This window comes from Onthophagus taurus, chromosome 2 (assembly GCF_036711975.1).
Source record: "Onthophagus taurus isolate NC chromosome 2, IU_Otau_3.0, whole genome shotgun sequence".
Taxonomy (NCBI): Eukaryota; Metazoa; Arthropoda; class Insecta; order Coleoptera; family Scarabaeidae; genus Onthophagus; species Onthophagus taurus.
The window spans coordinates 4,454,811-4,480,347 of record NC_091967.1 but is presented as its reverse complement, the minus strand read 5'-3'; the positions used below and the strand labels follow the sequence as shown (position 1 = coordinate 4,480,347).

The 25,537-nt window shown below is 31.4% G+C and overlaps 1 protein-coding gene across 15 annotated transcripts in view; it reads left to right on the top strand.

Annotated features, from left to right (window-relative positions):
* LOC111423616 (uncharacterized) overlaps positions 1-25,537 on the top strand; it is a 155,039-nt gene that overhangs the window by 109,933 nt on the left and 19,569 nt on the right. For 3 of the 15 annotated variants that reach the window (XR_011639580.1, XR_011639581.1, XM_023056885.2), the window contains exons 2-3: positions 15,530-15,987; positions 23,062-23,203. Coding sequence is in view for 13 of the 15 variants with exons in the window: in XM_023056885.2 (XP_022912653.2) it covers positions 15,879-15,987; positions 23,062-23,203 (251 nt within the window). In the remaining 2 variants the exon portion in view is untranslated. Of the gene's footprint in view, positions 1-10,567; positions 10,655-13,371; positions 13,465-15,391; positions 15,988-23,061; positions 23,204-25,537 lie in introns of those variants that run through there. The other 12 variants (XM_023056890.2, XM_023056889.2, XM_071193919.1 and 9 more) reach the window with 9 other exon arrangements.

The following is a 25,537-nucleotide window of genomic DNA, read 5'->3' as shown; positions in this document are numbered from 1 at the left end:
TGGATTTTTTAAACCTAAAAAAGATCTTTGTGATAAATGTGAATTATTCAAAACCACTAAAGAACCTTCTCCAGACGACATTAATAAACACGATCACCACATCCGTCAAAAGGAATTGTGCAAGAACGAACGAGATAGAGATAGAAGAAGATTTCTTAATGATGTTCAAGTTGGGATTGTGACATTTGATTTACAAAACACATTTTCACCTCCAAAAGCTAATGTTTCCAATTTCTATTATAAGACAAAACTTTCGTGCTATAATTTAACCGCGCATTTAAGTAACACAAAAGTAATCTACAATGCACTTTGGCACGAATTTTCAGCAGGTCGTGGGGCGAATCATATTGCTGCTGCAATTTTTAAAATCCTAACGCAAATTATGATTGATAATCCTCAACTCAAAAGCCTTATTCTGTGGTCTGACAGTTGCGTTCCACAAAACAAAAATTCGATAATGTCCTTCGCCTTACAATATTTTTTAAACTCTATAAAAAGTAAGGATCTCGAGACGATAGAACAAAAATTCAGCGAACCAGGACATGGAAATTTTCAAGAAATCGATAATGCACATAGTTTAATTGAGAAACATATCCGCAACATTGAAATTTGGAGTCCCATCTCATTAGTTCGTCAACTATTATTGATTCCCTCATCTTGGAAATTAAAATTTCAAGTCATTCAAATGCAGCCAAATGATTATTTCGATTTTCAAAAGATTTCAAAAGCTTTGAATTATAAAACTATTCCTTATACTAGACTGAAACATATAATCTATAATAAAAATAATATAAATAATATCGAATTTCGAGAAAAATTTGAAGGTGATTTTACAAAAGCGAAAATGTATCGCTTTGTATCAAGAAAGAAAAATGAAATAAAAGTAGTTCCATATCACTTATCAGAAGAACTTCCCGTGGCGAATCAGGAGTTTAAAATACCGGAACTAAAGAGAAAACATCTTTCAGAAATTGTGTCATATGTGCCACATGAAGATGAAAAGGCGTTTTATAATGCACTGCTTTCAAATAAAAAAAGTGCAGTAATAATTGAATAAACTAAGAAAATACAATAATAAATAAGATAAAAAAATAAATCTTTTGTTTTAGAAAAATTGCTTATTAATGAATTTATCTATTAATTCTTGTTAATAATTATAGATTTCATTACTTCGAATTAAAATTATTTCATATAATTTGTTTTTTTATCAAAGAATTCTTTAGGCGAATTTATTGCGAAAAACAAGTGGATATAGACTAATTAGTTAATAAAAAAATGTGCAATATCCCATATATTTTTCTAGAAATAAGAAAACGTCGAAATTTGTTCTAAATCCAAAACAATTATTTCAAATTTTCAGTACATTTCTTCAAAATTCATACAACAGACGACGAATTGCATTACATTTTATATATATCTTTATGAAGAGTAAAGAGTGTTGATAATATAATTAAAAGAAAGTATAAAAAAGTAATGAAATCTGTAAAGTCGAGTTTCCCCAACATTGACGTTTTGGGATATATCACAAGATAATTCTAGGGTGACGATAAGACAAAAACCCTGAGTACGGCAAAACAAGTAGGACAAGCCTACCTAGGATTCACCGCACCCTCACCCCCTTAATGTTACTTAAGAACCAAATATGATACCGTAATGAAGTGAAAAACATTTTAAAGCAAATTTATCATACAAAAGTTAATTTTTTAATACTAATAAATCTAGTTGTCATAACATTTTAAATTTTTCCTTAATGTTCAAAAGAAATTGTTCCTACTTTATAAGTAGATATAACAGCAGTACAGTTTAAGCAGTACCGTTTAAGAAAGTAAACTCGTCTTCGTAGACGTTTTCTCTGCTTATTCCAAACACTTCACCTTAAATTAAATTAAAATTTACCCGGTGCAGTAGAAAGAGTAGATGTTCCGGAACGATGGTGCACAACTTCCGGGACACCGACGACGACGCCTTTTATAATTCCGTTACTTTAAAATGTCCCCTTTTGTTTAGTTTGTTTTTTGGTCGAATTTTGTTAACGTCGTGTCGTCCAAACGTTTCATTTTGCATTCTTTTTTAAGATATGCATTCTGTTATGTTATATAATTATTTAATAAAGTGGCTGGATTTAGAATGTGGCTAATGCTGGAATTTTTTAATATCAAATTATATTCCAGGGATAACTTACGTACGAATTTATTTTATACAAGAATATGTTAAAACTACAAAATATTAAAAATTGGTTCAATTTGGTTGTGTTTAACACACACATTACATAAACTTTATTGAAATAATTTTCATTTCATGATGTATAAATGTGAATATCTATTTGATATTGGTATTTACTGTTTTCAACGTGTACAGTTTTCCATTTATTTACGTTTAATCTGAACCAAATTAAAAAAAGAGTGTAACCGGAAAACCATGAAAATAAATAGGATTTTTTGGTGGCTGGAACTGCATTGCTTGATTGAAGATCAGATACAGGATTTAATTGTATGTTCTACACACATTTCGATTATTTCGAACCAATTATTTTTTTTTGTTTCATTTATTGCATATAGTTCTAGAAAAATCTAAAAATTTTTTTATTAAATATAAATTAAATTAAGTCTCCATATTTTCCCTTTGACGTAAAATTTTATTTCAATATATGCAATTTGCACATTTAGATTTTTATTAAGGATGCACAAAAGAATCTCATCCGGGGAGAGCAGTAGGGATAAAACCGTGTCGTTTGACAATACTGAATCCAATCCTGCGAATCAACTCTAAGTCCATATAAATTGAAGGGATCCCACAGATTCGTTTGAGCTCTATTTTCAGCCGACACTTTTTCCGAGATTGTATTTCGTTTAATGTATTCGGCAGCGTTAAATTTTGGCCCCAAAACCCTCTTAAACGAAAAAGAAATAGTTTCTTTCCTGCCGGAACACTTTTTGTGTTGAAATATTATAATAAAGTTAATTAAGTTCTGAGATGTTTCGAAAATTAACGAATAATTTACATAACTAGGGAGTTGTTTTTAAAATTTTCGCTGAATATACTCAACCTGAATTAGCATTACAGTTGTTGTAGATTTGCATATGCATTATACTTGCACAATACGAACCCACTTATTACCCATTAGTAATGTCAACTAGATGATAAATGATCTGTGCTACCGTGACGGTTTATACTTCATTGACCTTTAAATTATACCCTACAATTTACTTTTAAAACATTAATTAATTAGTTTAATTAAATGGAGGATAAAATAACCGGAGGTTTTTTTAACGCAAAGCTTTTACGTAAAAACATATCCCAGTTCTGTTAACCTTTACAAACTGTGCGTGTTTTGTGGTTTTCCTAGCTCATTTTATTGGAGTGGTATACTGTACAAAATTCATTAGGAAATATGAATCCTCTCTCGTATGACATTTAAAAGAAATAAAATCTATTCGAGTTGAAGTTCTTTTTAAAACGATCGAAAAGACCTACTCATGAAATGCGGTTTTCAATGAAGTTATTCCAATATTATTTCTATTTGGGATAATAATAAATTGATAGATCGTGTTTTAATATTGTATTTTTGAAAAACTTTTGAAAGCACTGAAAATATTTTTTTATGAAACTGAAAGAAACACCGTAGATATTTCTATCTAAAATATGTTTGCTGCCACATCCAGAAATTGACATAAAAGTTCAACTGTAAACTTAGTCGTGAAATCCCATTGCCGGATATTGAGTAACTTTAGGATAGGATGGAGTTGTGTCAAACCCGGATGTTACGTTGAGAAGTGAAAATCATTTCGTAGCTTCCTTAAAGATTTGATTAGAAATTGATTTGCTTATACTTTATCGTCATTCTTTTTTTACTAAATATATTAATATATATCAGTGGTGTCCATAACGTCGATCGCAAAGCAGTCTGAAATATCTAATATCTAGGCCTCAGAGCAAAAAAAGGAAGGTTACTTTAAACCTTTCGGTCGATCTTGGCAAGACATTTATATAAAAAGTCGATTTTGATCAAAATCATGCTCTAAATCGATTAAACGTCAAAATTGTTGATTTTCGAAAAATAACTCAATCATAACTCAAAAACAAAAAGCGATGGAGAAATACTTTTTATACATAAAACCTTAATAATGGACCATAAAGACTAGATCCATAAAAAGATTGAACCCAATTATTACCATTTTTTATTTATAAGCTCTAAACCGATTAAACATTAAAATTGTTGATTTTCGAAAATTAACTCAATTATAACTCATAAACTAAAAGCGATGGGGAAATATTTTTTATACATAAAACCTTAGTAATGGACCATAAAGACTAGATCCATAAAAAGATTGAACCCAATTATTACCATTTTTTATTTATAAGCTCTAAACCGATTAAACATTAAAATTGTTGATTTTCGAAAATTAACTCAATTATAACTCATAAACTAAAAGCGATGGGGAAATATTTTTTATACATAAAACCTTAGTAATGGACCATAAAGACTAGATCCATAAAAAGATTGAACCCAATTATTACCATTTTTTATTTATAACCTCTAAATCGATTAAACATCAAAATTGTTGATTTTCGAAAATTAACTCAATCATAACTCAAAAACTAAAAGCGATGGAGAAAAACTTTTTATACATAAAACCTTAGTAATGGACCATAAAGACTAGATCCATAAAAAGATTGAACCCAATTATTACCATTTTTTATTTATAAGCTCTCTAAACCGATTAAACATCAAAGTTGTTGATTTTTGAAACTTAACTCAATCATAACTAAAAAACTAAAAGCGATGGAGAAAAACTTTTTATACATAAAACCGTAGAAATGGGCCATAAAGACTAGATCCATAACAAGATTGAACCCAATTATTACCATTTTTTATTTATAAGCTCTAAATCGATTAAACATCAAAATTGTTGATTTTCGAAAATTAACTCAATTATAACTCAAAAACTAAAAGCGATGGAGAAAAACTTTTTATACATAAAACCGTAGAAATGGGCCATAAAGACTAGATCCATAAAAAGATTGAACCCAATTATTACCATTTTTTATTTATAAGCTCTCTAAACCGATTAAACATCAAAGTTGTTGATTTTTGAAAATTAACTCAATCATAACTCAAAAACTAAAAGCGATGGAGAAAAACTTTTTATACATAAAACCGTAGAAATGGGCCATAAAGACTAGATCCATAACAAGATTGAACCCAATTATTACCATTTTTTATTTATAACCTCTAAATCGATTAAACATGAAAATTGTTGATTTTCGAAAATTAACTCAATCATAACTCAAAAACTAAAAGCGATGGAGAAAAACTTTTTGTACATAAAACCTTAGTAATGGGCCATAAAGACTAGATCCATAACAAGATTGAACCCAATTATTACCATTTTTTATTTATAAGCTCTAAATCGATTTAACATGAAAATAGTTGATTTTCGAAAATTAACTCAATCGTAACTCAAAAACTAAAGGCGATGGAGAAAAACTTTTTATACATAAAACCTTAGTAATAGGCCATAAAGACTAGATCCATATCAAGATTGAACCCAATTATTACCATTTTTTATTTATAAGCTCTAAATCGATTAAACATGAAAATTGTTGATTTTTGAAAATTAACTCAATTATAACTCAAAAACTAAAGGCGATGGGGAAATACTTTTTATAGATAAAACTTTAGTAATGGGCGATAAAGACTAGATCCATAACAAGATTGAACCCAATTATTACCATTTTTTATTTATAAGCTCTAAACCGATTAAACATGAAAATTGTTGATTTTCGAAAATTAACTCAATCATAACTCAAAAACTAAAAGCGATGGAGAAAAACTTTTTATACATAAAACCTTAGTAATGGGTGATAAAAACTAGATCCACAAAAAGATTGAACCCAATTATTACCATTTTTTATTTATAACCTCTAAATCGATTAAACATCAAAATTGTTGATTTTTGAAAATTAACTCAATTATAACTCATAAACTAAAAGCGATGGGGAAATACTTTTTATACATAAAACCTTAGTAATAGGCCATAAAGACTAAATCCATAAAAAGATTGAACTCAATTATTACCACGTTTCTCTTGACTAGATCTTGATCAAAAATTAGTGGACACACTGATATATATTAATCTATAATTATAAATATGTTAAAATATATGTTAATTTTGATAATAAAGTTTTACTTTATCGTAAAATTTGTATCGTTTTACGTATGATTTATTTTGCTATAATACGTTTTGTTAAATTTATCGCAGTTGTCAATATACTGACTTGTTTATCTACATTAATTTATTGGATTCGTAATAAATGAGTTTGAAATACACTTCGCATAGACGTTAAATACACGCAATAAAACTCAATTGCAATACGGTACTTAAATTTTTTATTAAGTATTTTTTTTAATTTTCCGTTACAATAGTTTTATTGTTTACCAATTTAAATTTAATTATTATTTATTAAAAATGAAATGGTTTGAAATATTAAAACAGAAATTGCCAATTAAAAATTGTGCTGTGAAAATATTCGTTGTACGGAACTAATGAAGTGAAATAAATCGTAGAATAAATACAGTTTATAGATATATTAGATAATAGAAGAAGAATTTGATTTATAAGTCGGAAAGTAGGACCACATTTATCATGAAATAATTGGATGACCTTTTTATTTGGTGATAATATAAATGGGCGCGACGATGTATTTATCCAAGACGTAAAATACTATTAACGCGACCGTTCGGGCTTTGTTTCAAGATTTATGCGGTAACTTTAAAGTGTCCAACGCTTCCCCCATTTCTGGCCAACATGCTGTACCGAGGGGAAGAATTATTGGTCGTTAGCTTTGTTTATTCAATAACGAATAAATCCGGTCTGAGTTATAAAATAAATAATACTTTAATTGGACTAAAGTCAATGTTAACCAAGCATTTTAATTAATCAATACAATCTCAACACAAATACATAATTATATTAAATTAATTCATATTAATATTGAATTAGTTTCCTTTCTGTATATTACACACGATTAATATGAAACTTTCTAAACCGTCTTGTATATACGTAGCATATAGTGTAGACAGCGTAATCTCTTTGTGTTTAGTCAACGTTTAGGTCCCTCTAATACCATAACATGCGTTGAAGCACTTAGATTTAACAATAAACAAGGTATTGTCATATAAGATTAGTCCATTATGCTGGATTTTCTTGGGTTATTGATACAAAATACTGGATTATTTTCATTAATCTCAATTTTTTTTGTTGCAAAAACCCATTGCAACACTCAACAACGATTCTGAATGTAGGACATTTGGAAACTGCTTGTGAATAGAACGTGTGTGCACATTTCCGTGCATTGGTTCCGCGAACAGGTCCAGATATTTACGTCAAACGTTCAATCGGTTCTAATCTGCGTCAGGTACGTTTTCGTGCCAGTTTACCAGACAGCTCTCGTAGAGACCCGGAGATGAAGTTTACATTTTCCGATATGGCAATTCACTACATGTCAAGTTCCTTCGATTTCTACGAATATTTCTTATCTATATATATTTTTTTTTAATTTAAACTTACGAAATCTATGTAGAACGAAAAATCTTTTGTAGCACATTAATTTATACATATTGAGATAATCAAACATGCCAACTCGATCATTTTAGGAACGAGGGTTTTGGTTCGGTTGTGTTTCCACAACCCGGTTACCAGGAAGTCGATAGAGGAAGGTTAGGAGATGTGCGTACTCATGAATAATGGATACAGCTCTGTCATTTTACACAAGTCCATCAATGTAATTAATGCCCCTCGAGTCAGAAACACACTAACGCTAGCAACGTTACGCTTTGAACTTTTCTGTCACCACTGAAAAAAACTAGATATACGATTCTGAACACGGTACGGATGGATTTAGTTCGGCAAATAACGAGAGAGCCGTCAAAAATTCCTATTTTTTTATCGCAACACGTTTATATTTTTAAGATTTTTTACGAAACGTCCACGTTAACTTTAGTAATGTCATCATCTAAACAGTTTACAAAGTTTAACAGTCTCAACCAACTCTAAACGCCTCAAAGCACACAATTGCATATTAAACAACAATAACTTCCTTAAGTGATGAATACTGATTACTTAGATCAATACTTAGTTATTGATCTTAAATGGTAATCTGGAATGTTTGAATGAAAAGCCGTAGAAGAAAGTTTGAAATCTATTTTTAATTAGGAGTGATTTTTTAAAAATTACTTCCGCTGTGTTACTGGAAGTTAAGGATTGAGTTATATCTTAAATGAAAGCTGGAAATGTCCTCCTGGTTCAAATTCGATGAACCACCCTGTACATTATCTCAAAGCGCTATCATCTTTTATTTTCTCCTAGAGGCGAAAATTAAATTCGTTATTTTTTCTGATTACAAAAATATGGGGTTATATAGGCCTATTTCTTATTGTTTTAGAATAAAGCTAAAAATAAACTTTTTTTAGTGTTGTCAAAGAGATTACAGTTTCCTTTAAATTACGGTACTATAACTAAAAATTATTCTACTAAAAAATTATATAAAATTTACTTTATTTTCTAATATGTTAAACTTTTCGTAATCCATCTTAAAAAACAGGATTTTTAATTTGAATACAAACAAATGTTGCTGTTTATTTGAATTAAAAAAAAATATATGAGCGCCATCTATCAATAATTTATTAAGTCATTTAATAATAATACTTCTATTAAATATTAATAAAAAATGTGAAATAATGCAATCTATTCCAACTTTTGTGTAAAATAAATATAAATTAAATAGTTCAACAAATGTATTTGTTTTAAATATCAAAAATATGTTTCTTTAATATTAGTTATAATTTACAGAAAACTGTAAATTTAATTACTTTGACGACCCTAAAAAAAAGTTTATTTTTAGCTTTATTTTAAAACAATAAGAAATAGACCTGTTTGGCCTAAGAATTGTTGATCGTTTACGTTTTTTATTGTACTTAATCCATGTAAAGTCGATACGAAGTAATTTTATAGAATTTTGACAGTAACCTAACCTCAAATTTCATTATTCATTAATTTCTTATTGTAATTCATGTTTATCCGGTTAAAACCATTGAAAACGATAATCTTAGCATGTCAAGAAGGAAAACCATCCAATCCATGAGAGTTTTGATGAAGAATTGGACGAAAATCCGTACATTAAATATTTGAATATATTTTTGAAGCTGGACGTTAAAATCTAAAAGAAAATGTTCCGAAATCAGCAAAACAAAGTTAAAGCAATAAAACTACAACACTACAACATTTCATGCATAAATATTGTTAAAATAGAAATTTCAATAATTTTTAATAAAATTTGATTGGTGACATTTGACATTTCGAAGTTGGCAATACCGGAGAAATTTAAATTACGAATTTCAAGTTGAAGAATTTAACCAATCAGAACACGTTATTTAAAACTTTCTTGCAATAAACAAACGAGAGGGGTGGATTTTAGTGTGATTTAGAACGTGATGAGGTGCGCACGCTAATTTTGTCCTCGAGCATTTTAAAAACCAAAATAAAAGTTAGGTTACTTGTCAATCACCATTGTGACATAACCTCAAAAATAATAAACTTATTATTTAAGAAGTTAAATAAGAAGATTGTTTGGATTAAAAGTATTCACCTTTAATAATAAACAAGAAAGTTAACTCGTTCCTGATCCAATTAATCCAGTATACCATTCCGAAGAATTATTCCAATCCAATCAAGAATCATTGTTAGCGATACAAGTTTCCTTATCCGAGAACTTCAGTAATCTACAAGATAAGCTAAGTAATAATTTTCAATTTCATTGTTATCCGTTTTTCTTTTTTATTTTAATTTCCATTTAAAATTTCACTCGGCTTAAATACGATTAATTTGAGTTATTAGTTTGTTTGGTTATGTTATTACAATTTCATTATGTGTAATTAAAACTGGTTAATTAATTTACTTCGTATTAACTACAATCTAAAAGATAATATTATTAATTATTTCACTGAATGTTTTGTTAAAATTTACTTATTTATTTTTGTACTCGTTTACTGAGTCATTTGAAAATTTGACAACGTTGTAGAACAGTGTTGAAAGTTAAATTGAATTAAAATTTTTTTTAGGCATATTTCAAGAATAGCATTGTGTTCTAAAAATTGAAGGGAATGACCCAAAAAAGGAGTTAATAATAAAAAAAAACTATTTAGAGATACCACAAGTTAATTGTAGGTAGCAAGGTTGGTTGCCGACTGTTATCATTATCCTTTGTCGTTGACACATAACCAGGGCTCGTTGCCATCAAACTCGGTTTGTAGTTAATTCGGTAACCAGAAAAGCGACTACGACGTCGGCGGAGACGCGACTTGGCGCGGCAACGTTGAAACCTGCCTCGCTTCGCCGCACCATTATTTAAACTGCTTTTAATTATCGTTCGTTCTCAGTTTTCAATCGTATTCGGTACCTTGATGGATGCTCTTTCTCGAAACGAAGGCACGTCACCGTTCTCTACTTCGGTCTTCAGATCGGTAGCAGAGTGGAACAAGAAGACGTGAAAAGGGAGAATGAAGGAACGGGAGTTTAATTAATGCCACCTCCTGTGAAACGAACGAATGAACGGCAGCGCGCGTCCCAGAGACGATATTCATGTGCGCGCCGAGGTAATATTATACGTACATTGTTCTAATTACGATTTTGCGCGGCATAAATTAATTATACCCACGCCGGTAACGTGACGCAACTTCTTACCCCGTTTATAAAGGGCCGTAATCTGTTCTAGCGGGAATGTTAAATGGGTTCGTCCGTTCGCTGTTTGTTCGTGGCTTAAACTGAAAATTAAAAATCAGTTTAATTAATAACAAGATTTTTCTTTAAGTTTTTGTTTTTGGGTTAATATAAGGAACCATTAATAATGATAAGATTTGAAAGAAAAATATAGTAGATATCGATCGAACGCCTTTTTCGCAATAAGGGATGGAAAAGAACCAGAAAAGTTCAACTTACTTTTATAAATCGATCTCACCACGGAACGCATTGCAATCAAGCTATAAGAAATGCCGTACGTTACAAGTTCGAGCTGTCACACATCCGGTGTGATATCAGGAAATTCGAGATCGTGATTCGAATAAAAATACATAATATATATACTTATTGGGGTATCTACGAAATCTTGTTATAAAGTAACCCAAAAAATGGAATGAATAAATCTTTTACTTTGAACTCACGAATGAAACAAAATAATCATTTTAAATTTAAACCGTTTTATGAATAAAATATATTTTCAAATAACGTGTTTAAATTCGCATATGAACATTCCAAATCCAATTGTTTGTGCAAAGTATATAAATTCAAACAAAACTATTTAATTTATTTAAATTAAATTGTATAGCAGATTTTTTTAAAAAAATTTTAAGGCGTTTTAACTGTTAGATTTACACTCGGTTTTAGTAGCATCAATTTGAAAGCTTTCCTCTGTCTATGTCCCATAAAGGTTTAATGAGCCTGGAAAATATTGTACTAATGCCAACATAAATGTAGGGCTTTATCATGAGTGAATGTAGAGACCAACTGCCGCATAACTACTGCCCGGAAAATCCGTGTACCTATTAAGAGGAGATGTAATGGTTATCCGCGTATCATCCAGTACCAGTACATACTCGATACGGTAATGGTATTGCACTGCCACTCATTGTTTTACTGTTTGTATTGTTGGAAATATCACTGATACCATTTAGAAATTTTTCAGATTCAACTATTTTTTGTGTTGCTACATATCTCAACAAAAAATGTTCCGTTTTTATTTTTAAACCTGAAAAGATTTTGTTGGATATATTTTGTTATATTTGAGAGTAAATTTTGCTGTGGGATTAGTTCGGCAAATTGTGTAAATATCGATCTGGTTCAAAACAAACAGTACAAAATAACATTGAAGTCTACTTTGAAAGGGGGTTGATTGTAGACTTATGGTAATTACTTGGTTTCATTAATGCGGAGGAGAGGCGAAGAGAAAGCTGAGTACTCGAATACCGTGCAATTAGCTAAGCGGGTGTATCTGTTATCTTTTCAAGCATGTCTAATGTGATTTACCTACATAACACGTAATGCTATTATTTTAAGACGACTTAATCGATTATCACCTAGTTTCTGTGGTATCATTGATATGAAGGATTAAATCCATATAATACAGAAACACGATATATTAATCTACAAAAGTATCTCCAAAAAAATTTTTTTCTTCTTACGTCTATAATTTCTGTCTTTGGTCATTCTTTCTCTCAGCAAATAAACTACTACTGTGTCAAATGCACGGTGTTTATAAAACGCGTCTTTTTAAAAGCAAAGGTTGGGTTGGTTTCCAGTTGAATGGGTAAATAACTTAAAAAAAGTTTGCATCAAAAATTACTGCAACAAATGTATGCCAACAAAAAGTTAGTAAAAATTAGGTTAGCTTCCTCAGAGGGTAAATAACTAAGAAAAGGATTGGGTTAGCTTTTAATGGGCAAATAAAAATAAAAAGTTGTATTATATTAGCAAATAACTAAAAAGAGGTCAGATTCAGTTGGGTTGGGTCTGGAGTTATGTGTTTGAAATTAAGAAGAACGTGGAAAAAACCAGTAGAATTCAAAGAAGAATACTGATTTGAGTAACTGGCTCGTACAGGATCTGCCCATAGAGTTGCTGGTTATAAAAAGGAATGCGGTTATCGAAAAAACATATGATCAGAATGAGTCTATATAACAATTAATGCAAGAATGGGAATCCAGCACATACCTTTTTGAATATACGTGGAGAAAGACATGAGCGGAAACAAACCAGATGTTCCAGAGCACACTAACACCAGAAATTGGCATAAACATTATAGCTACAGTGACACAATAAAGTCTACATACAGTCCGGAAAATGATAATATCTCAGCTTCCGAAATGTGAAATTTTTTAACAAAACATGTAAGAAGTCCATATTAGTTCTAATTTTGCACTATCACTAGAACTAACACAAGACCTAGAATAATTCAGGTTTAGCAGTCTTGAGAGATGTGCGGCTAAGCCCGAATGTTTCTAATTCTAGGTCTAATGTTAGTTTTAGAAACACTTATAAGTAGCGCTAGTTAGCATAAGATATCACGATGTTGTATATTTTTATTGAACTAAAACTCTAACATAAGACCTAGAACTAGAATAATTCGTATTTAGCCGTCTTGAGAGACGTGCGACTAAATTTACTGCTGTAGCCTTCACTTCGTAGCACAAGTTGAACTGTTTCGACTTTGTATTAAAATAATATAGGCTTCTAATACCCTTCATTTAAAAAATTCATTGAATTACATTTCAGGAGCTAAGATATTATCATTTTCTGGGGTGTATGTAGACTTTATTGTATCACTGTATGTCAAGCTGATATACGTGGTTGCCAGGGTGGAGCAAGAAGAGTTGCGGGGTAGCCGTTACATTTCTCCTTCTTCCCTGTCCAGGTTCGTAGCAGTATATATTATGTTAAAAAATATAAGGGATTTGTCTGTTTTGTTTTGTATGATGAGATAAGATATAGAATATTTCTAATCCTCAAGAGAATATAGTTCTCAAGACGCCACGAAGAAGATGTCACCATATACAGTGTGTTAATTAATTATCGCACCCGACGTCGTCATCATTGCAAGTATGCAACCAACATCACAGTATCGGTATTGCAATACGCGGTTTGCGTATGATGCGTATTGCGCTGTAATATTGGTTGCATACTTGCAATGATGACGTCGGGTACAATAATTAATTAACACACTGTAGATGAAATGCCTCGTGATCATTCAGAGCAATCATTCATGTGCGGTGAATTTACCGACTTTGTAATCCACATCAAAATTAAGGCACCTAAAATTGCATGATGAAATAAATTTTGATCCTAACATTTTAATAGAAGTAAAGTAAATTTACTGTTTGTGATTAATTGGTTAAAAATGTCGTTTTGTTTTTGTGTTGTATTCATGTTGTACTCATTAACTTAAATAAATAGCTAAGATGCTTCACGAAAAACAAGAAAGGAACTAAATGGTTCTCCTCAATAAACCTATTTTGTTGTACGTGCAAGTAATTTTGAAGGAAAATAAAGTGGACGCTGTAATACTCGGATCTCCCTCATGAATGTTTGGGTGGGTTATTTTAGAAAACTAAGGAATTATATTGGGGTATTCTTTTGAGTAAGCGCGCCCGTTGGAAAAGAATTTTTAATATTTTAATAAATAATGCATTTCCTGCACCACCGGGGCAACGGAGCGACGTGTCTCTACATATTCATAAGAATATATTTCAATTTTGATGGTTACACAGAACGTTTTCGGCTTGATGTAAGGGACTTTTAGGTAATTACTTTCTTGAACGTTGCGATTCGAAGGTTGCGACCCATTTTGAGGCGACCGAATCTCCAGAGATTACCTTCAAGATGTTATAAGCTCGTAAATACATAACGAGGTTAAATATACGATAAACTTGGGGAACTTTTTAGCTTTGCGCTTTTCAAACTTTGATAAATATAACTAAAAGCGAAGTAACTCTTTTATAATTCAAAGAAGGAAAAGTTAACACCGTTGGTTTTGTATGAAACGTGTTCTGTATCAATAAACGATGGTATTCTTGGACTTGTGACCATTTTCCTTGGGAAATTTAATATTGCAGAGCAAATTCTTTTCTGCGGTATAAAATTGTTCTCAAAGAATACGCGAACAAAGATAAGTTTATTAGATTTGTTCTAAAAGACGAGCAATTTTTTGTTAAAAGTTTTATAAATGTCTTGTTTTAGAAATGTTAAAGATGCTTAAAGATCTTAGAGATATCTGTGATTATAAAAGATAATGGTGATGGTTTAGGTAAATATTTTCCGAGTAAACTCGACTGTTGCTAGAAACAGCAATTTTAGAGCGTATTATCCTTAAAGCTCTTGTACAAAGGATAGAAAAATCTCATTTCAGTTCAACACAACGCCAACTACACTAACGTCTAAAAAGGCTTGCATCACAAGAAATAATTAAAAAACGTTTTACTTTAAACATATTTTAAGGTCACTTTTATCCACAACAATTTCATTAAAATATTTTAATTCTTTTATATTAAATTTTTACTGGTTTCGAATTTAATGTATTTATGTGTTTTTTAAAAATAAACAATATATTTTATAAATTTATTAACTCTACCGGTTTCGGCCTAGACCATCCTCAGGAGTCTCGTTGTATAAGGTTGAGGAATTTTGATATATCATGAATGGACTAAACTTAGAAAACGAGAATAGGGATGTAGCAGATGTGTCAAGTGAAACATATAACATATAATCATTATATGTTTCACGAGACTCCTGATGATGGTCTAGGCCGAAACCGGTAGAGTTAATTAATTTATAAAATATATTGTTTATTTTTAAAAAACACATATAATATATCAATATGGATGAAAACCCATTTACCTATTAATGTATTTAGTTTAAAACTATTACATCAACATACACTCCATTACATTCGTGGCAATAAAAGACGTATTTCTCCTGTGTAGACGGTATCCCCAGTGGCGGTCATAATATTTTCATATGACAGTCGAGGCTAAGAACATTTTACCTTTAAGAGCTCGTACGTAGTTTAGTGCGGCTTATACACTGCGGTACCAACTACCTAATGCAGTAAGAGGCAGGTGTACATAAAATATACACTGTTCACCGTCATCGTATGTCCGAAGGAGATAGCGTTACGGCAACGTAAAGCGCTTAGCATCGTCCTCTCTTCGGAAACGAGACCGTTTTGTGTGTGTGTCTCTGTGTACATAGAGGAGACTAGAGTTTCATAACTTTACGAACTGGTATGATGTAACCAAAGCACGAAGGAAGTTGCCCAAATTTTGAGTACTAATGAGTGGCCCCCGGTGTTTACCGAAAGTATACTCTGGGCTGAGCCCTCGAAGAGCCTATGCCTTCCTGTTCTTCATTTGGATGGCGTCCATCTACAGTAACGGCTTAGGTGAGTTATTTGTGTACTAACTTTATATACGAACTTTGTGAATATATTATACGTGAACGTGCATGTTATTGATTTAAGGTACGTTTCTATTTATTTTATTTTAAAATAATTAACTTTTAAATGATCTAAAAATTGCATCTCCAGGTATTTTCTCGACGTAGATTTATGATTACGTGATAATAAGCCATGATGCATGCTAATACAATTCGGGAAAGCAAGTGGGGCGTGCGAAATTTTCTGGCGTTATACCCGTTCGTATTCAAAGGGAGAATTTCAACATTTGCGAGTATTTCACTGGGGAGAGGTAAAAGCAAGGCGCATATGTCAAATTGATGTACGAGGGCGTTGCGCGGCTCTCTGCTACAGCCCCTATATTGCTCATTTCAAGCGCGATATATTCCGAGATTGGTCTAACCAAGTTTTTTGATTAATCCTCTACGGGACAAAATTAACTGCCAATCCTTGTTGTCTTCATTTTTCTCTCATCAGCAAAACACGTTATATCATTTTTTTTTGTTTTATGGTACATTCTTTATGGGATTTTTTTTGAAATGATCAAAATTCACAGATATTTGAGGAAAATCGATTTTACTTAAAAAATCAAAGTTAGCATCAAAATTGTATTTGATAAATAATGGAGGAGAGTGCGATGACATTAAGCTGAAGTCGCTTAGATCAGTGGTGAAAGTGTCATCGTCACTTTTGTGAACCATTTGGAAGAATTTTGTACAGGTTGGGCCAAATTGGACACTTTTAAAGGGAAACTCCTCTTTCTATAAAAGATAGAGGAAAAATGATATCACTGTCTGAGGTGTAATGAACGAGATATCAAGTGTCCTATATTTTGCAAAGGAAATTTTATGCTCTCGTCGAATTTGCAAAAATATATAGGTGTTCCGTTTAAAAAAATCATTTTTATGTCAATAACTACTAAAATATTGCTTTGAGGGAAAGCTAACTTATTCCATTGAATTCTACCTAAAAAGTTGCTTTGGAAATGTTTTCACAGAAACGAAGATTTATCAATAAGAAACGACTTTTCGAAAATGCACTTTTTTGAAAAACACCCTGTATGTCTGAAACCGTAAGAGATATCGATATGCGGTTTTCGCCATTAAGTTTCTTACAAAAATCGAGCCTCAGACACTAATATCATTTTTCCTGTATATCTTATAGAAATAGGAGTTTTACTTTAAAAGTGCCCAATTTGGCCCATCCTGTCCTGTACATATAAATAAAGTAGTCCACAAAAAACTTACATTACAAATAGCCATTTATAAAAACTTTGAGAGATTGGAATAATAATCAACTAGTTCTTCGATTCTCTTAGCATCAGATTATTTTGATATGAATTGAGACCATGATAAATTTGGTCTAGAAAACTATTTTTCTTACCCCATCAACATTGAAGATGAGGAAGCGCTTAGGGTTCTATGCTCGCTTGGATACAAATTTTCGACATATTTTCGCCCCTCTCGTTATCGCGACCTATAAGATCTATTGTAATTTTAGCCCTTCAAAGGTTTAAGGCAAATGTAGGTTCTTGATGAACCTTAGTATTGTCCTGAGGTCTTGAACCTTTATGTTGGTAGGTGTCAAGGGAGTCGACAAGTTTGATGTATTGATTGTATTTTAGGGGCGCATGGCCGGCTAGGTAACCTGAGAGCATCCTTAGATCCCCTTTGCTGAGGCATAAAACCTCTTGGGTTTTGTTTTGCGACGGAGTTATCATACTCTTCTTCTGCACCCGTTATGTTAAGACATGCTAACCGCTGGATTTGTGCCAGCTGTTGTTGTGCTGTCTTGTGTTTTGTTTTTAGCCACCAAACCCATAGCTACCCTTTGCTATTGCTGCCTTTTTCCTCACCTTATCTAAGTGTGAGCTCCTTACTGTCTAGTATTACCCCTAGGTATTTAACTTCTGTTTTTAGGTTAATAGTTCTGCTTTCACTGGAGGGTGCTTTTATTTGTAGCTTCCTTCTCCAGGGACTATTTCGATTTTATTGGGATTGATGCTGAGCCCGTTGCTTCTACACCAAGTACTGGTGAGTAGTAGGGCTTTCTGCATTAGTTGAGTTATGATTGTATCATATTTAGCACTCCACCTTGGGGCCATCTTTTTAGCGCCTTTATAGTCAGCGACTCGCCATCCAGACTGGCTGTGATCTGTCGACTTTTCAACATGGCTGGCTATACATCACTTGATTGTCGACGAATGTATATCTTTTACGTTTAGAGCCTTCTTTATGGATTCATAGGATGTGTTATCAAACGCACCCTCTATGTCTATGAAAACACATAGGGCTATCTCTTTGGATGCAATTGCCTCCTCTAAAGTGCTAGTCAAAGCATGGAGAGCGGTAATTGTTGATTTTGCTTTCTGGTAAGCATGTTGGCTAGGGTGGAGTGGATTCGTGACAAGCACTCCATTCCTAAGGTATTGATCGATTACCTTTTCCATTCCTTTGAGGAGAAATGAAGTTAGGCTAATTGGTCTGTATGCCTTCGGGTATATAGCTAAAGCTGTAGCTAGCTATATATCTTCTAAAATATGATGGTAAATCAATTAAGTCCAAGATTAAGTCCAAATTGAGCCCACAAGAATAGTTTATTACAAAAACCCTAAAGTTTTCTATTTTCTTCGTTTTTCTTTTGAATATTGTTTACTTACTCATCAACCTTTAGAAGCGGTTAAAGTGTAAGCCGTAACGAATTAGTGGTATTTTACATTTACGTCTGCCAACGGCAACTAGACAATTTAATTAAGAAGTACTCAAAATAATATCCTTAATTAGAGCCCTCAAAGTTCCGTCGACCTAGCGCCGACGTCGACTAATAACGTTTTCACCCTATTTCGAAACTGCGGTAATTCAAGAGGGATATACGTCCGTTTCCTTACAAATTAAATTTGCTGAAACCGTTCGCGACGGCACGATCTCTATAAGCCCGGATGTTTACCGCTTATCTTTTTATTACTTTCAGTCCCCGGGCGCTTGGGATGGCGGGAGGAGAACCAACGTAGGAGATGGCACCGAAGAAACTATTGTATTTCACTGAAAGTTTCGTGTCAAGATTTTATCAAATCATAGCGGATTAGAGGTCTTCTAATCCAAGTATCCTAGATATTTTTAGAGAAAAAAGGATAAAGAGATTTCCGCACATCCATTCGTGTCGGGAAATACTAAAATGTGAACAATAAAACCGGAAGTCAGGTTGGACGCGCATTTGTACAAATGAAGCGCAAACAACCCAGTGCTCCCAAATTATGTATTCAGAGTACGACAACTTCCCTTTCTAATTATCCCGTTTTTCCTGTTTGCGGAAATTCAACGTCACCGTTTTACTAGGTGCATAGTGTAACGGACATTGTTGACTCGTTGACATTTCAAAAAAGTTTTAAATCACAAATTTTGTTTCCAAAAAACTTAAATAATTGAAGAAATTCAAGCAGTATTGGTGAATTGTTAGATTGTTCGCCTCGGTCATTCTGTTTTAACGATAGAACGCCAACTCCGAGAAACTAAATACCTGCAAAATTGGTACTATTAAAGCTAAAGTAGAAAATAAACGCCTGGGTATGGTACGTGTGGAATGGGCTTGTTCTACAATTGTCTCTTATACAGGGATGAAACTGGGACTGAAATTATTCCAATGGTCGAAATGCGACGTCTTCCACTGTTTAGTGTAGAGGATACTATTCCCGGGAGTTTTTCCCTGCACGTGCCCGATTAAAGAGATATACTGCCAGAACTCTGATTGCAGGGCGATTTGGAATCAAGTTTTTTCGTGCAAAATGCGGCTCTACGAATTTCCGATCCCTGTAAAGTTCGATTCCGGAATTTAAAGCATCTACTGGCTAAATAAAACAGTCGGCCGCCTAACAAACATTCTACGATGGGAAATTTATTCTATTACCCTTCAAGATGTATTGGTTACTCCTGGACCCACTATACAATCCAAAAACACCATAAAATTGCTATTTTAATAGTTTACTACTTAGTTATTTACATAGGGAAAATTAATTAATAAATTAAAAGCTGCCCAAAGTCTCGTAAAATTTAAAATCTGTCATAAACTGAATTCGGAGTGTCATATACCACGTTCGAAACAGGGCGGAGATGAGGTTGAACAGGAAGCGAAATCCCGGTTGTATCGGCGGCAATAAATCGCTTTTGTTCCCGTAATTTCACATACATCGTACGGGCTCCATTCAAAACTTTCCAATATTAGAGACTGACTACATTTTGGAACCTTAATAGATTTATATTCTCCATTAATTATTCATAAAATATTTTAATAAAACATTGGTAATTTATTTAATGATTTTCAAATTAATTAATTACCATCTAACTCTTTGAAACTGATACAAATAATCCCAAATAAACGTAACATAGAAATTTAATAACCATAATTAATATTTTATTGAATGGGAATATAATAAATAACGTTTCATGTCATAATTAATTATTTACAAAAAACGCAAAAAGTTGTATTGGTAGGAAATTATTATCTTAAATTAAAATTAAATTTTTAATCATTTCAGTTGTTATTCAGCGTTAGGTTGTTGTATATTTTGTATATTACTTTGTTGTATGTCTAGGTTTAGTGTTAGTTCTAGTGATATTGCTAGTGTTAGTTTTAAAAACTAGAATTAATATTATTTGCTTTAGTTTAGCGTATTAAATAAGACGGCTAAACACGAATGATTCTAGTTATAGGTTTAGTGTTAGTTCTAATGCTAGTGTTAGATCTAGCTTTAATTGTTACTCAGTGTTAGATTGTTGTGTACTTTTATTGAACTAAAACTAGAATTAACACTAGACTGAGAACTAGAAACATTTGGGTTTAGTCTGAAGACGCACGGCTAAACCCGATACTTTCTAGTTCTAGGTCTAGTGTTAGTTTTAGTTTTACTTCAACAACAACATAAAATCTAGCGTTATCTAGCGCTAACTAGTGCTACCTAACACTGTCAGTAAAACTAATACTAGACGTAGAACTAGAAACATTTCGGTTTAGCTATCTTTAAACGTGCGGCTAAACCCAAATGATTCTAATTCTAAATCTAGTGTTAGTTCAACAATAATATACAATAAGCGTTATCTAGTAGTAACTAGTGCTATCTAGCACCGTCACTAGATCTAGAGCTAGAAACATTTGGGTTTAGCCGTCTTTAGAGACGTATGGCTAAACCCAAATGTTTCTAGTTCTAGGTCTAGTGTTAGTTCTAGTTTTACATTGGCACTATCACTAGAACTAACACAAGACCTAAAACTAGAATCATTCGGATTTAGCCGTCTTGAGAGACGTGCGGCTAAACCCGAATGTTTCTAGTTCTAGGTCTAGTGTTAGTTCTAGTTTTACACTAGCACTATCACTAGAACTAACACAAGACCTAGAACTAGAATCATTCGGGTTTAGCCGTTTTGAGAGACGTGCGGCTAAACCCGAATGTTTCTAGTTCTATGTCTAGTGTTAGTTCTAGTTTTACACTAGCACTATCACTAGAACTAACACAAGACCTAAAACTAGAATCATTCGGGTTTAGCCGTCTTGAGAGACGTGCGGCTAAACCCGAATGTTTCTAGTTCTAGGTCTAGTGTTAGTTCTAGTTTTACACTAGCACTATCACTAGAACTAACACAAGACCTAGAACTAGAATCATTCGGGTTTAGCCGTCTTGAGAGACGTGCGGCTAAACCCGAATGTGTCTAGTTCTAGGTCTAGTGTTAGTTCTAGTTTTACATTAGCACTATCACTAGAACTAACGCAAGACCTAAAACTAGAATCATTCGGGTTTAGCCGTCTTGAGAGACGTGCGGCTAAACCCGAATGTTTCTAGTTCTCGGTCTAGTGTTAGTTCTAGTGACACTGCTAGTTAGTGTCAGTTAGTACTAGATAACGCTAGATTTTATACTGTTGGTGCAGTAAAACTAGAACTAACACTAAACCTAGAACTAGCATCATTCGGGTTCAGCCGTCTTGACAGACATGCGGCTAAACCCGAATGTTTCTAGTTCTCTGTCTAATGTTAGTTCTAGATTTACACTAACACTAGCACTAGGGCTAACACAAGACCTAGAACTAAAAACATTCCGTTTAGCCGTACCTGTCTTAAGATGGCTGGTAGGTAACACTAGTTAGCATAAAATACCACTACCACTTCTACATCTAGTATTAGTTCTAGTTTTAATTGTTCCATAAATATCTGAGCTGATAACATCAGATTATAATTTTTATTAGTATTTCAAAACAGAACTAAAGTTCTAAAAATATTTTAAAATTATTTGCTACCTACAACATAAATAAATTCATTCAAGGAAAACTAGGAAAATGTAAGGAATCCGCCCCCTTTTCAATTTTCTTTGTTCGTAATCGCATTCGATTTCTTGCAAGATGCAATCTGTTTAGATGCTCGACTGCTTCAATTCGTATTCGATGAATTATTACAATGTAAATTTAACTTTACGTTCCATTATAACCGGATTTCTCTTGACGAGAAATTTTCTTTTGTCGCTACAACGACGTCTTTTTCTTTCGCCCTGAAAGAAGCGATAACGAAATATTTTATTAAGTATAGCGACGACTTTAGTTTTTAAAGTTTCAAACCTAACGGGACCTTACTAACTAGATAAAGAGAAGAGAGGTTTTAAGACAGTTCCGAAACTAGTTAATTATTGAAATTTGGTGAAATGGATCAATAAGGAAAACACCTGCAAACTGAAAGGATACGTTACGTGTAGCTATTTAGATTCCATAAAAACACAAAATTGTAAATTTAGATTTTATATTTTGATTTCGCACTCACTCCTAGTACATTATTTCACGGTTGACCTTTCTAATTTTCCATACCATTCAATTTAACGAACAACTCCATTCGGAAACCGCTACAATGAAAATTAAAATAACGTTTTGAGGTCTCTTTCAATTTTTTTAACCGCTATTCGTTTCGGATTTCCGAATTATTCTGATTGGCTTTTTTTACATCGACCATTTTCTTTAAAACACAAATTGAATTTTTATTTTATTCATTTATTAATTCAAATCAATTAACTTTGATTCTTTTTGTTACAGTAAATGGTATGAGAATAACCAGCTTATCAGCACCGAAAATCGCGGATCTCAGAGACAATTTAATTCTCGAATGTAAATTCGATACCGGAGGCGAACAATTATTCGCTGTTAAATGGTACAAGGATGAACAAGAATTTTTCAGGTAAATCAAACCATTTTAACAAATTATAAATAGTACATCAAATTTTCTTTATAAATATTACAATCTTTAATCATTTTTTCCTGGAAATTTTAATAATATTATCTTATAATTTTTATATCATATCATAAATTTACATTTTTAAGCTTCAATTTAACATACATATCATAATCTGATTCTTAAAATCACAATCAATATGATTTTTCGAAAATTTCCTGTTATTTTTGATTTATAAATTTGACAATTTCTTCTTTCATCTTTTTTTCCTGAAAATTTCAATAATATTACCTTATAGTTTTTATATCATATCATAAACTAGAATCTTTAAGGTTCAATTTAACATAAACATATCATATCATGATTCTTAAAAATACAGTCGATATGATTTTCTCAAAATTTTGTATTACTTTGATTTAGACATTTAGCAATATCTTCTTTAACAATTTTAATAATACAGCATTATAGTTTTTATATCATATCATAAACTAGAATCTGTATGCTTCCATTCAACATACATATCATATCATGATTCTTAAAAATACAGTCGATCTGATTTTCTCAAAATTTAGTTTTATATCATATCATAAACGAGAATCCTTAAGCTCCAATTTAACATACATATCATATCATGATTCTTAAAGATACAGTCGATATGATTTTTTGAAAATTTTGTACATCTTTGGTTTTTTACATATTTAGCAATTTCTTCTTTAACAATTATTTCCTGGAAATTTTAATAATATTACCTTATAGTTTTTATATCATATCATAAACTAGAATCTTTAAGCTTCAATTCAACATACATATCATATCATGATTCTTAAAAATATAGTCGATCAGATTTTCTCAAAATTTAGTGTTACTTTGATTTAGACATTTAGCAATATTTTTTTTTACTATTTTAATAATATAGCCTTATAGTTTTTATATCATATCATAAACTAGAATCTTTAAGCTCCAATTTAACATACATATCATATCATGATTCTTAAAGATACAGTTGATTTAATTTTTTCAAAATTTTGCACATCTTTGATTTACACATTTAGCAATTTCTTCTTTAACAATTATTTCCTGGAAATTTTAATAATATTACCTTCTAGTTTTTATATCGTATAATAAACTAGAATCCTTAAGCTCCAATTTAACATACATATCATATCATGATTCTTAAAGATACAGTCGATATGATTTTTTGAAAATTTTGTACATCTTTGATTTACATATTTACCAATTTTTTCTTTAACAATTATTTCCTGGAAATTTTAATAATATTACCTTATAGTTTTTATATTATATCATAAACTAGAATCTTTAAGCTTCAATTCAACATACATATCATATCATGATTCTTAAAAATCCAGTCGATATGATTTTTTCAAATATTTGTATTGCTTTGATTTAGACCTTTAGCAATATCTTTTTTAACAATTTTTTTCTTGGAAAATTTAATAATATAGCCTTATAGTTTTTATATCATATCATAAACTAGAATCTTTAAGCTTCAATTCAACATACATATCATATCATGATTCTTAAAAATACAGTCTATATGATCTTTTTTAAATATTTGTATTGCTTTGATTTAGACATTTAGCAATATCTTCTTTAAGACCTTTTTTGTGGAAATTTTAATAATATAGCCTTACAGTTTTTATATCATATCATAAACTAGAATCTGTAAGCTTCAATTTAACATACATATCATATCATGATTCTTAAAGATACAGTCGATATGATATTTTCAAAATTTTGTACATCTTTGATTTACATATTTAGCAATTTCTTTAACAATTATTTCCTGGAAATTTCAATAATATTACCTTATAGTTTTTATATCATATCAAGGTTCAATTTAACATAAACATATCATATCATGATTCTTAAAAATACAGTCGATATGATTTTCTCAAAATTTTGTATTACTTTGATTTAGACATTTAGCAATATCTTCTTTAACAATTTTAATAATATAGCATTATAGTTTTTATATCATATCATAAACTAGAATCTGTATGATTCCATTCAACATACATATCATATCATGATTCTTAAAAATACAGTCGATCTGATTTTCTCAAAATTTAGTATTACTTTGATTTAGACATTTAGCAATATCTTCTTTAAAACTTTTTCGTGGAAATTTTAATAATATAGCCTTACAGTTTTTATATCATATCATAAATTAGAATCTGTAAGCTTCAATTTAACATACATATCATATCATGATTCTTAAAGATACAGTCGATATGATTTTTTCAAAATTTTGTACATCTTTGATTTACATATTTAGCAATTTCTTTAACAATTATTTCCTGGAAATTTTAATAATATAGC